General features: G+C 36.7%; 1 protein-coding gene across 1 annotated transcript; it reads right to left on the bottom strand.

The window, feature by feature from the left end:
• Window positions 1-1,966: 1,966 nt before the first annotated feature.
• On the bottom strand, window positions 1,967-13,095 carry LOC139127332 (solute carrier family 22 member 15-like). The gene is made up of 7 exons (XM_070693250.1): window positions 12,998-13,095; window positions 12,341-12,586; window positions 12,016-12,150; window positions 11,142-11,227; window positions 10,693-10,804; window positions 10,493-10,565; window positions 1,967-3,913 (listed from the first exon to the last, which is right to left on the bottom strand). The coding sequence occupies exons 1-7, from the start codon at window positions 13,027-13,029 to the stop codon at window positions 3,668-3,670; spliced, it is 930 nt and encodes a 309-aa protein (XP_070549351.1). The 5' UTR covers window positions 13,030-13,095; the 3' UTR covers window positions 1,967-3,667.
• Between the last annotated feature and the right edge of the window lie 258 nt (window positions 13,096-13,353).

Genomic DNA, 13,353 nt, shown 5'->3' with positions numbered 1-13,353 from the left:
ATGAATAAGGAAATTATTCACAGTTGTAATTTTTTTCATGTTTTAGAAAATTTATCCAGCCGCAGATTTCACATCGTTGCTCCGTTGCATCAGTGTTGGTAAAACCTTCCCCGAAAACTCGACGATTTTCACTGAAATGTGTGTGCGAAAACATACCTGAACATTCCGATGACTGTTTTGTATTTACAGGTGTCTTGATTGCTCTAGTATAGGTATAGTTTCCGCATTTTTAAGGAATTTTCACGGGTATCGCGGGCGGCGACCCTGTCGACAGGTCGCCATGTTTCAACTGAATGACCACATCAACCGAATGTAAGGGAGATGTCTTGTCGCGAGAGGGCGCTATGAACAATATCGCTATCAGAGAGTATATTTAGGCAGCTGCTGCATGCAGGGCCGGGCCGGATCTGCAAAGTCCGAAAGGGCACTTTTGCCAGTCGATTTAAATGATGTTAGATTGTTTTTTTTATTGATTTTTTTTCTTTGTATTATTGTAAATACTTAAAATTTTGAAAGCTTAAGTTTCTGCAGTCATTATCATCAAGAACCAATCCCGTTTTACGGACAAGTAATAGAGGCCCTAAGGCCCTATATGTACATATACAAATAAATATGTTACTGTGTAACGTGAACCAGAGCACTGGGCAGACGCAATTAAATAGTAGCGAATAAAATATATAGAAAATTTGCACCAAAAGAGTGTAATTATCGTTTTCCAACATGTTTTGAAAGAGTGGATAAACATTGCGGAAACATTTCAAATGCATAGTGGAAGAAATCTGTGTTAGTGTTATCAGGTACAAATTGTGAAGTTTTTTCGTTCATATTTTTATTGTAAACTCAACAAATGTACTTACTGGGAATATTGTGTTGAAATAAATAAACTACTGCCTAACTCAGGGATTTCGCTTGTTTTTTGTTTCTGATAAAATTTATTATCTCGCCGTTGATTAAAAGTTTGTGGATAATTTTTTTGCGTCAAACTCCTTTTCACATAAGTGCGAGTCGTGACAAAAGATAATGAAAGACAGAATGTTGCTCCCACTTTACTTTTTCTATTCTGTTTTTACTTGTGCGGGTATAAAATCCGAAATAAAGTAATGATTAAATAATGTTCCTTGTAACTTGAGATTCAAACCAAACCTTCGGAATAGTATGTAGTTTGGTTCAAGTTTGCCTACCTGGTGCCGGGACCTGGTGGTATGCAAAGTACCAATAATAAAACCCCCTACGTTTCAGATAAATTGCAATACTGAAATGTCTTTTATCCTCTTTCATCAGTAATAATGTCACTACTTGCCATGACAAAACTATCCGAAATTAAGCAGGACAACATGTAGTCACATATAGTTAACTGTTCTAAATTATATGATCTATGCGTTATCCACACATTCACAGGGGTACACCTTCCTTTAGGCCCTAGTACCTTACCGGCTGGACGAGTAGTCTTTAGGGAGCCATAAGAAGCTTCGCGCGAGATTGCCAGAGAGCTGCCAAAAACTACTTTGATGTGATCATCAAATAATAAACAATCTTTAGTTTCCGGTTTGCCAGTAATACACAGTTCTATATCACTTCGTTTCCCGGATCGGGTTATGTCATAATATGGGAGATACGGCGCCCCCAACGTCCATATGTGACCCAAATCTCCTGCCCCTCTGCGCTGCACGCAAACATGTAACTACTTAGTCATTCTGGTATCTTAAAACGACACTCTTCGAATAACTGGGCGCATAAAACGTCAGCAGAGATTAACAATACAATAGTAGATAAAACTGTTTTAATTGCCAGGAAATACAAATCATTAGGGCGTCATTTTCAGGCGGTGAGAGAGTAATACATGCAGGCTATGCAGATTGAGACAGAGTTTCTTAAGGAATGTATGTATTAATTGTAAAGTATATGTATTTACACAAGCAACAGAACAAAAATTCCTTTACAAAACAGACTGAGTTGAAACATCTGGCAGATTTTGATTTATTTTATTACTTAAAGGAAGGCAAGTTACAGAAAGTATCTAGACCTGAAATCACAGTCTTTAGTTCATTTATGTCTTTCATTTGCATTTTGTGAAAATATTAAGGATACTTTATGACAAATACTTTACAGAAAAGATTTTTTTGGAAAGCAGAAAGTCAAGCATGAGGGACAGTTATATAACAGAAAATCTCCAATGTTATGACCACGATGAATTTTTGGTGAAAACTGATGAAAAGTAAATTGAAGATGTGAGGACCCCTGAAAACAGAGATACTGTAAACAATATTTTATTGACCCAAGATTCTATGACATACCAAGCCAGGTCAAAAATACACATGGTTTGGCTCAATACCACTGTTTCCTAACTTGGCAAATTGGGTAGTAATACTGCAGACTGTCTGGCGGGAAAACGGTTTAAAAGATATAAAGCTCACGTTAACTTGAATCACATACAAATGATCTGTACTTAATATTTTGTTGGAACTTTGCCATTTCTTAGTTGATACATTTGGCAAATTACACATTTGAGGCTCCATGGTCTCAAAACTTCATATTTTGCTTTTAAGACCCTGTATTTTTGGGAAAAGACAATGATTTTCAAGGTTACATTTTCCCAACTCTTAAGAACATACAAAAGATTGGCATTCCCAACGTACATTCCTTGTTACAGGGACTCATCTTTGGCGTGCGATAATGTAGATCCTGAGATTAGTTAGAAAGTCGGTGCATTTTTATGAATCAAATTGCTGAAAATACAATATTTTAATAAAAGACTTGTTTCCTGGATGCCAGAGGTAGGTATGTTTTGTGTTCCATTGTAATCCAAATGAATTCATCTCTGAATACATGGCTTTCTTTTCATATCTGTTTCATTGAAAGTCAAATCCATGCCCTTGGCAGGTCAGCATGGTAATATGGTGGGATTTGCTTTCGACATTTTATGACTTTGAAAACAAAGAGAGATGCCAATAGTAGCAGTTTAGCTGACAAAGTTGGGAAAAACATCATATGTTACCTGTCCTGTTTATGAAATGGTACTGTAAGTATAAAAAATGTGTACACAATAATATTCACCTTCAGAGTTCTCCATAAGGGGATTTTAAAGGTAGGGAACTCTATCCCATGCATCGAGTTTGTTCTAGTCTGTCAGAAGATTATAAAGGTGTCATAGCCTTTTGTTTTCCATGGAAATTGTTATCTGGTCAGTAAGTTTCCTGGCAAGGCAATCTGACGCCTGAACCATGCCTTTAAGGGGTGGGCCACTCCCAGTTTTGCCAGCAGTCTATTCATATCTTAATAATCATACAAATTGATACATTTTCACAAGGAAAGAATATTCAAATTATGCATTGTTATGTAAAGAGGCCGCTCTTCTGTTTATCCAAGCTGAACCCTGTCCATGTATACACTGCAGTTTATAAACACTTGCGTTTCTTTTGATGACAAAAAAGACAAACCAGAAAACAAACAAAATAAGAACAAGACACCAATAGAATTACCTTGCCATGGTCGCAAAGGGTTAATTATTGAAAGAGATTAAGTTGGTGTCTGGTTTTTTCTCTTGTATGCAATCATATCATTCACCTTATAAAAAACTTATTCCATTACATCAATTTTCTATACCCTGTCTTGCAGATATTAACAAGAATATTTTGACATTTCATTCACTTCTTTTCAGATAACCTTCCTAATCATCATTTTCTGAAAATGCTGTGTCGTCATGGTTACTCAGTTTGTCTATTTTCCTCTCAACATCCTGGACTCGCTGCTCGTCCATCACCATGGCTTCCTTGTTGGTGACCTTTGAACTTGTCTGTGACAGATCAGCGATGGTCTCTGGCAAGGGTTTGTTAAGGCTTTCCGGTAGAAGGTAGTCAAACATTCCGGCTGTGAATCCAGTGCCACCAAATATGAAGAAAGCTAAACTCTCACCCTTGAGTCACAAGATATAAAATGTCAAATGTTAAAGATGTGCATGAACTATGAGGGTGTAAAATTTGTCTTTCATGCAGAATTGCCGCTTTGCTCGGTCAAAGACACTCATAAAATCTCTTGTCAATATACTTACTTTTGTGCTAAATTTTATGAAGCCCATGTACCCACAGGAATACAAGCAGTGAAATCTGCTGACTTTACTAAATCTATAGATGTCTAGATAAACACATCAAAGGTTCAATGAACACACACACATGTATGCCTTACATTGTATATCAGTGACGTCAGTTAACTTGGCTGCATCTAACATGATGACCTTTGAACCTAATGCATGCATTCTTCTTGCAATTTGGTAACAACTACAATAATGTCTGTAGTAAAGGAAAAAGCTTTCAACTCTATAATTATTCTGGTCCCCTGGCCCACTTCTACCACTCACTGGCTGCACTGCTAACGAATATAGGGTCAGGTATGGGCTATTGTATGCATGACTATCATTGGTCAATAGTACGAGTGCAATGATTGCACTGAATGTACTTCCAACGTTGAGCTACCTTCGAATTTAGATTTTGTTTGCCCATGGAGTAATTTTACCTCTATGGTGTACCGAACTAAGCATCCTATGTCAACACTGAATGAAAGACGAAAAATCGCTTATTTTTGAGTCGCTGCCGTACAAACCATGGATGATAATCATCATTTCACCACTAAATGCCATCACAGAAGTACAGAGTCAGGGACTTTAAAAGTGAAGCCATGCAAACAACTTTAACATTTGATGTTTCTTCATCTAATTTCTGAGTTTGCCACAGTACAGATGTGCTGATCACATGATCTAATCAGGTGACTATGCGCATAAATATGCTGTCAAAATTCTGACCAACATGGCGGCCCATACCTGACACTATTTTCATGAGCAGCGCGGCCAGCGGTAGAAATAGGGCAGGGGGCCAGACTACTTTACAATGGCACTGCTGGGTTGGTCGAAAACTTAGTACAGTCAAACCTTTGTACAGTGGTCACCCAAAAGACTAAGGAAAAAGTGACCACTATATGGAGGCTGCCTTTCTACAGACGATGGGTGTGGCATTACTTTCAATGTTTGTAGTGTGCGGAGGGATGAATTACGGAACAGGTAACAGCAACAATGACGTTCGATATTACAAATAATCGCAATCATACCAATCCATAATCTAATAACACTAGGTCAAAATTTGTAAGACAATAGTTGTAAACATAGACACAAAACAGCACAGAACAGACAGTAAATAGACGGTACAAACAAAGTCAAATTCATGAAAGAAAGATATATGGACCTCTGGCCGAAAGACCAAGAAGTGATGTCAGGTGTTTCGAAAATAGTAAGCGCATCCTGCCCCACATGTGGCACCCGCCATATATCAATCTGTAAGTCAGATAGGTAGTGGTCACTAACTAAGGCCCAATGTCACCGATGCCATCAGTGATCATTTGTCGAAGAGAGATATTGTATTTATCTACCAGCTTGCGATACCTGCCAAAAAGCGTTTGAATGTAGAGACAAGTCTTGCTCTGGTGTAACCTTGATTTAACAGTTTGAAAGAGAGATGGCCATGTCTCTCTACAAAATCACCATATGAACTGCATGCTCTTGCATATCGTATAAGCTGGGAAATGTATACCCCATAAGCAGGTGAGAGTGGAATATTACTGATGAGGTGTGGAAAATTAATTATACTAAAGTTGAAATCATCTCTCTTGTCATATAGCCTAGTAGAAAGGTGACCATGGAGTCAAATTCAAGTAAAATGTCCAGATATGAAGCAGAAGAGGCCGTTTCTGTAGTTTCTTTAATCTCCAATTCTGGAGGATAAATCATAGCGAGATATTTACTGAATTCAGAGTTATTCAATGAATAACATCGTCTATGTATCTAAATGTAAGGTTGAAAGTACGAGCTACAGAGACCTTTTTCTGCTTGATAAGGTTCTGGATAAATTCTGCCTCGTATGAGAACAGAAATAAGTCGGCAAGTAAGGGAGCACAGTTAGTGCCCATGGGAATTCCTATACACTGTTGGAAAATGTGTCCTCCAAATTCAACAAATATGTTGTCAATGAGGAAATCAAGCATACTGATAATGTCTTTCTCGGTATAAAACACTTTAGCATTAGTTGTATTTTTAACAAAATATGTAGAATTATACCCTAATACCACATATTTGTAACGGCGTGAACCGTTTTTGTAGAAAAATGCTTGGTTGATGATGTTTTTCAAGCGTTCTTTCAATTTATCATGTGGTATTGTGGTATACAATGTGGAAAAATCGAAAGTTTTAATAGATGTTATTTTTGAAACAGATCTTGATTTCAAATTTTCCAAGAGTTCCTTCGAATTTTTTAATATCCACATTTGATTTATACTACTCCGAGAAAAGACAACATCACAGTATGCTTGAAGTCCCCGTTTAACAGTACAAAGAACAGAAGTCAGTATCTTCGATAACTCTGTTGTTGAACATTTTGAAGATCCTGCGATAAACCTAGCTTTGTAAGGTGTTTTGTGGAGCTTTGGTATCCAGTGTAAGCTAGGCAACTTATTATGGTCATCCTTTGTTGTAATATTAAAATTATCCATGAATGACTTATGGTTTGCCAAAATTTCAGATTTGTTGAACATTGATTGTCTGTAAGTGGAGTTGGTGGAGGTCTTAGTTACACCAAGTTCGTCTATAAGACATTCAAAATAATACTTCTTACAGACAAATACAATGTTATTGGCAGCTTTATCAGCAGGGACGACAACATATTTGTCATGGATATCATTCAAACACTTAACAGCATCAGGATCTTTAAATACAGAATAGGGTCTTCTGCAAACATGTGATCTTAGTCGACCAATACGGCCACGCACTATTTTCCTCACAGATTTGACGCATTCTGACAGTGTGTCCAACTCTACATCCTCCCTTTTAGCCCATTTCCTGGCATAATCTTCAACTGAGTCCATGATGATCTTAAAATTATGGTTCCAGTTGATCCTGCGAGGTTCTCTGAACTTGGGTCCACAAGATAATATCTTACGAAGGTGGTGATGTTCAACCAAGTTCAGATCACCAGTGATGACATGGCCAACTGGAGTATATTTGAAGGGAGATGTAGAGCAGTCACAGGATGCTGGTGTTTGAAGGAATTCATCAATTTTTAAGTGCCGCAATGCCTTATTGTAATTGAATATTTTATTGGAGATTGTCTTGGTGTATTGATATGACAGAATAGGTACAGACTGGTTCTTAAAGTATACAGGTATAGTTGATGTAACCTTTTTGTTGTGTAGTATATTGCTGACATTAATGGCATCAATTCCTTTGTTAGTAAATGGAAGATGTATGAAATGACGATGATCATCAGTCATAGGTTCAGCACGAACAGGCTTGTATAGTCTGTATAGTGCAATGTCAGCAATAATACTAACCAGTCTGTACGGTTGTTTGTTCGGATCTGTCAAAGACAATCCCAATGCATAGACATGCAACCTTCTCAAGTCCTTGATGGAAAGAGCAAATAATGAAGTACGAATGTGATGGAGACCTAAAGGCTTCTGCAATAAAAGAAGCAGTTCATGAAATTTGTCATGGCAATTGGATGTAGCTGATGTATCCAATTTAGGCCGATGGTAACGCCTATGTCCATGACTACGTCTTCTACGGACAGAAGACTCAAATAGGCCCATCACATTCACTTCTGAACAACCAGGACTTGAGAGATTGCCTATATCTTTGATGTTGTCATTACAACCATAAGGCATTGCGGTACCTAACTGTCTAATCCAGTGGTATTCTCTCTGTCTACGGAATGGTGAACTAAGTGTGGGGCTGTTGGTTGGATGTATATTTTTTCAAGAATACGGACACGCATAGACAAAGTGGAGTGATCGTCCTGGTTAAAATGCTTATAAAGTTGCACATCCAAAGATCGATTCACTCCACTGCGATGTCCGTTCATTCTAGATCGTAAGCTGTTTCCTGTTTCACCAACATAAATGAGCCCGCACAATGAACACTCAATTCCATAGATTACGTTTTTTGTTGTGCAATTCAGAGGTTCCAGACATTTGGTAGAATAGTCTTACCTGTCAAACTACTACTGAACTGTTCTGTAGTGATGAGCATACTACAGGTTTTGCAGTTTTTAATACCACACTTTGTGATAGAACCTGTATAATCACAAGCTGGAGATGACTTTAAACAGTCCGTCAGTAGCAATTTGCATGGTTTAATTGTCTGGTAGCTTTCTCCATTTCTGTGATAAAAATTGCCCTCTGATTGCACGTATGATGTCTTAGTAACATCCCGAAGGATAATCCGAGGATAATCGATATTACAAATTATTGGAAATAATGACAAATTTTGAATGAATCATTTTGTGGCTATAAAATCAGTTTAAAATAGACAGATTTCTTGCTTTCTACTCAAAACATTTAAGGTAGAGGTCATTCAAAGTCAGACATACTGACAATCGTACACAGTTTTTTAACCAAAGTGGAGCAATTACATGTTGCCACTGAACACATAAGGCTGCATTAACAAACACCTCTAGAGGGGTGCGGATGGGGGGAGGGAAGGAGATTCCAAAAAATGTTCTCAGATTTTTTCAAATACCCCCTAACAAACTCACAATGGATAGTTCATGTAAATGTACTTTGCTTGAAGTGGCAGGTAAAAAGTGCATGTGTGTACAAAAAATTTGATTTTTGGATTCCATTGATGTTGAATCACTATACATATGAGAAAACTATGAACACTTATTTTCCAGTTTAAAACTAGCAATATCTGTTCATCTATAGACATTTGATAATTGATATAAATGTACTTGATTAGCATGGGGTATTTACACGCGCATATGTGTACAAGAAATTTGATTTGGAATTTCACTGAAAATGTTCATCCACTATACATGACAGTCTATGACAAAAATGTGAATATTTTTTTTCCAATACAAAACTTACTGTTTTGTGCATATATAGACACTGGATAAGTGAGATAATTGTACTTGATTAGAAGAGGGTACTTACAAGTGATTATTTGTACAAGAAAATGTTGATACATGGGAATCTAGGACAAAACTGTGAATAGTTATTTCCCAACATAAAATAAGCAATCTTTGTGCATATATAGACCCTGGATAATTAACATAATTGTAATTGATTAGAACAGTTTGGTTTCAAATGCATATGTGTACAAGAAATTTGACTTGGAATTTCCCTGAAAATGTTGATTCACTATACCTTGTAGCCTATCAGGAAACTACCAATATTTTTTTTTAATACAGAACTAGCTAAATCTGTGTATTTATACCGGTAGATGTTTGATAATTGATATTATTGTATGTGTTAGACTTTGGTGGTTACAAGTGCACGTGTGTGCAAGGAATTTTATTTTGAAACTTCACCGAAATGTTGATTCACTATACATTGCAGTCTATGAGGAAACTATGGATAATTTTTTTAGAATACAAAACTATGTAAATTTTTGTATTTATTGATGTTTGATAATTTATATAAATGTACGTGATGAGAATAGGATGTTTGAAAGAGCAGATGTGAATAACAAATATGATATTTGAATTTCACCAAAGTGATTATTTGTAGAGGTTAAAAAGTATTCTATGAAAGTTCAAAGGTCAAATAAGAAATTATATGTCAGTTCAGATATTATTGATACTGACTGTGACACTTAGAGAGAGTCACTGTTTTTCTTTCGAACACTTTTGAACGGTCACAGTTCTGTATTGAGGGATGGTGGTCATGTATTTTTCCAGCTAGAGTCATTTCACAAGGATTTGGACACAAAGGTTATCATCTCCTAAACTGTCATTTAAAGGTTGTTTGACCTGAAGATTCCAGTTGTTATTGTTGACACTGCTATTCTAAATAGTTTGTATTCGGTCAAAGTCCTCAAAAATTAAAAACGTACATACAGTGACATGAACATTTGACAATGACCTAGACCCAATGTCTTGTCAACGGGAATATGTTATCAAATAAGTTATCTCCAAAATTGTTATTGAATGTTATCAAATAAGTTATCTCCAAAATTATTATTGGAAGGTTAAGTTGAATCTTTTAGTCATTATAGAGGACAGTTTTGAACAATAACAGTGCACAACAGAAGGGTAAGGTAAGTAGAAATCATGACAACCTAAATCTTTTGCCTCAAGTTGGCTGCTTGAATCAACAATAAATAATATCCTAAAACATGCCCCCAAAAAATGGAAATGGCAGGACATGAAAGTGCCAGAAGGTGTTTGGAAAAGAATTTGATAATCGATAAATTTTCATGTCCTCGCTTTGCAATGTCAATTTTTTTCAGATCCCCCTCTGGCATGTTGCAAATTTTTTCGAGCCCCTCCCTCCCCCCAGATATCTCCCCTACCCACTCCAGAGGTCTTTGTAATTGTAGCCTACGAGAGGTGTCTATTCTGTAGAAGCCCTTTACATGTAAAATGCCACAGGACTGCAGCAAGGTGACCATTATAGAGAGGTTACCACTAAGACAGGTTTGACTGTAGTTAAATGGTTTGACTATACATGTACTTACCAATGGTACAACTGCTGGTGCTAGTATTCCACCAATACGAGCTGCCATGGCACAGACTCCAATACCAGTGTTCCTGAATGCAATAATATTCAAAATTATTCTTTCCACAAACAAAATTGTACAGGGATAGCACAGATGAACTGAAAATTCTATACAGCAACAATTAGAACATATTCTTTCTGAAAAGCTAGATTTCTTACCTCAATACAGTTGGCAAGAGTTCTGCAGTGTAAATGTAAATGATGTTAAAAGCCGCGGCAATGCCCATCTTACCAAGCAATGCCAAGGAAGTTTTAATGGAATCAATGTGACCTGTGAATGAGAATATTAAATGTCAACAACTGGATGAGAAAACAGGTATGTAATGGCAAACATACAAGTTATTATTTCCAATACAAAAGTCATCAATAAAAGTCTACTAACAGAATATTCTGAATGCCAAGAAATAGCAAACATTAGTCACTTTTCACATAATGTATGCATATTGCTATAAAAGACTTGTGTTTCAATCATGTCTTTTTTACATGTAACACTGTATTTACTCATTATTGTTCACTAAATCTCATAAAAATTTTATGACTACATCATTTAAAACCTCATCTAATTCTAATCAGGGCCTCCAAAACTGATGTAAAATAGAAATACGTACTTGTGTTTGATGGGATAAATATTAATGACAGACATGCAATGCCTCCTAGCATCATGGACCAAAATAAAGTTTTCTGTCTTCCAGATCTGAAGGACAATAAACAGAGTCACTGTCATCATGTGCGAAAATTGACATATATCACATTAATCATATTAAGAAGAAAACATGCAAAGACTTCATATAGAGACCACTTCCCCCTTCTTTTTGGTTAACTAAAATAAACTACATATAGGCATTTGATTAAGGTAGAACGCACCTCGGGGACAGCTAGTCGGACTCTCAAATTTCCACAATTCTTTTCTGATCTACCACTTGTGAGAGCTCATTTTAAAGCTCTCGGAGAAAGAAAACCTTTCACTGTCTTAGTTTTTCGAAAATCCAAAATTTAATTTTTCCTCCATAGAGTTAACACAGGAATGGTGGCTATTTTGAATTTCAAAAATTGCAAAATGTGTTTGGCAATTTGTTTTGCTAGTTCCAAACTTTGCATGGTAACCCCGGAATTTTATTGTTGCTTTGGTAAGTTTATGGTTGAAATATTCATTGAGGAAAGTTTGAGCAAAAGTTTAAGTCTTTCATTTTCGAGGCGCCACACTACCTTAACACCAGCCTTACAACTAACTCTAATTCTAAAACCCTTCAAAGATTGACGTGTTTCTTCAATGGAAGAACCCCAATGTTATTTTTATGATTTCAGGTTGGCCAACCCAATAAAGAACTCTTGCTGAAAGCATTTAAGGACATACATTTGGATTTGATGTGTTTCCTGAATGGAAGTTCCCCAACCTACATTGATTTCAGGTTTAGTTAAGCAAGAAGCCTTGCTGAAAGCATATACGGATATGTATTTGAAAGGAAATTGATTGCTACTTACCTGTTAATAAACATCATGCATACAAGATATGCAGGTAATTCCACAATACCAGAGAGTATAAAATTCAGATACCTATCTCCTCCAAGACTACTGGCATTCATAGTTAATCCATAGTACACCATACTACATGTAAACCTATCAAAAGATACAAACACACCCTGTTTCAATGTGACTTGAATAGTATATCTTGCTATATGGCTGCATTGATATATATTTAGTTTTCCATCTTACAAGATAAATATCCACATGTACAGAAAGTTACCGCAGAATGAAATTCATAGGTTAGTTGTAGATGTAGGTGTACAATAAAATCCACACTACATACCATGTATAAGTTAAGATCAACATCCTCTTCCGTAATTCCCAATGCCGGAATAGGTCCAGGAAGCCATATGTTTTTCCAGCCATGGGAGAAGATTTCGAAGAGTTTGAAGACTTATCTGAAGACTCTAACTGCAGCATGTTTTTAGTGACTCTCATTCCATTTTTATTTGCAATATAGTGCAGAATATCCTCAGCTTCATGAACTCTGCCACGGGTTATCAACCACCTAGGGGATTCTGGGATTATCCTAGGGTTGAAGGGTCGAGGGTTAAAGGTTAATAAGAAGTCCAGCCCAACATTTGAAAAGGCTCTATATGCCAGCAAAGACATGTTACAGCCACAATAATTATTATCACAAAATCAAGATATTTCTACACTATTATTCATCTACTATTAAGAAAAGCAGAATTTTCCTTGCACTAGAACAGATGTACGGAGTGCCCGTTCAATAACACTGACCATTTCCAGGCGTCCCCACCTGACCCTGTATGCAGCGCACTCTGCAGCTGCGTCTGCACGTTCACGGCTGAACGGTTTCAGAAGCTCTATTGGTGCTGGGTATTTTATCAAGACACAGTAGCCGATACGTTCAAGACAAACCAGAGAAATTTGTCTAAAGTTACAGGGTACTGGGCCTTTATTAAAGTATTTGACTCACCAATAGGCCATTGTAAATAATATCCCTGGCATTGATGTGACAGCAATGAGGTACCTCCAATCCCGTATAAGGTATGCGATACCACCATATATCTGAAATGTAAAGGAAATACAATGTCATCAAGAATAACTTTCTGGATTTGGTTATTCTTACACTACATACCTCATCACATGATAGTGCATTGTCCTGTAGTCATCCTGGCCCTGCATACATTATTTATCATACAAGTACACCAAGGCAGAACGCGTGTCGGAAACAGCTATTTAGGCCCTCAAATTTTTACCATTGTTTTCTGATCTACCACTTGTTGGGGCTCATTTTAAAGCTCTTGAAGTAAGAAATTTTCATCATCTTAG

The sequence above is a fragment of the Ptychodera flava genome, unplaced genomic scaffold (genome assembly GCF_041260155.1).
Source record: "Ptychodera flava strain L36383 unplaced genomic scaffold, AS_Pfla_20210202 Scaffold_30__1_contigs__length_3116999_pilon, whole genome shotgun sequence".
Taxonomy (NCBI): Eukaryota; Metazoa; Hemichordata; class Enteropneusta; family Ptychoderidae; genus Ptychodera; species Ptychodera flava.
Note: the sequence above shows the minus strand (reverse complement) of the source record. Positions and strands in the feature narration are given on the sequence as shown.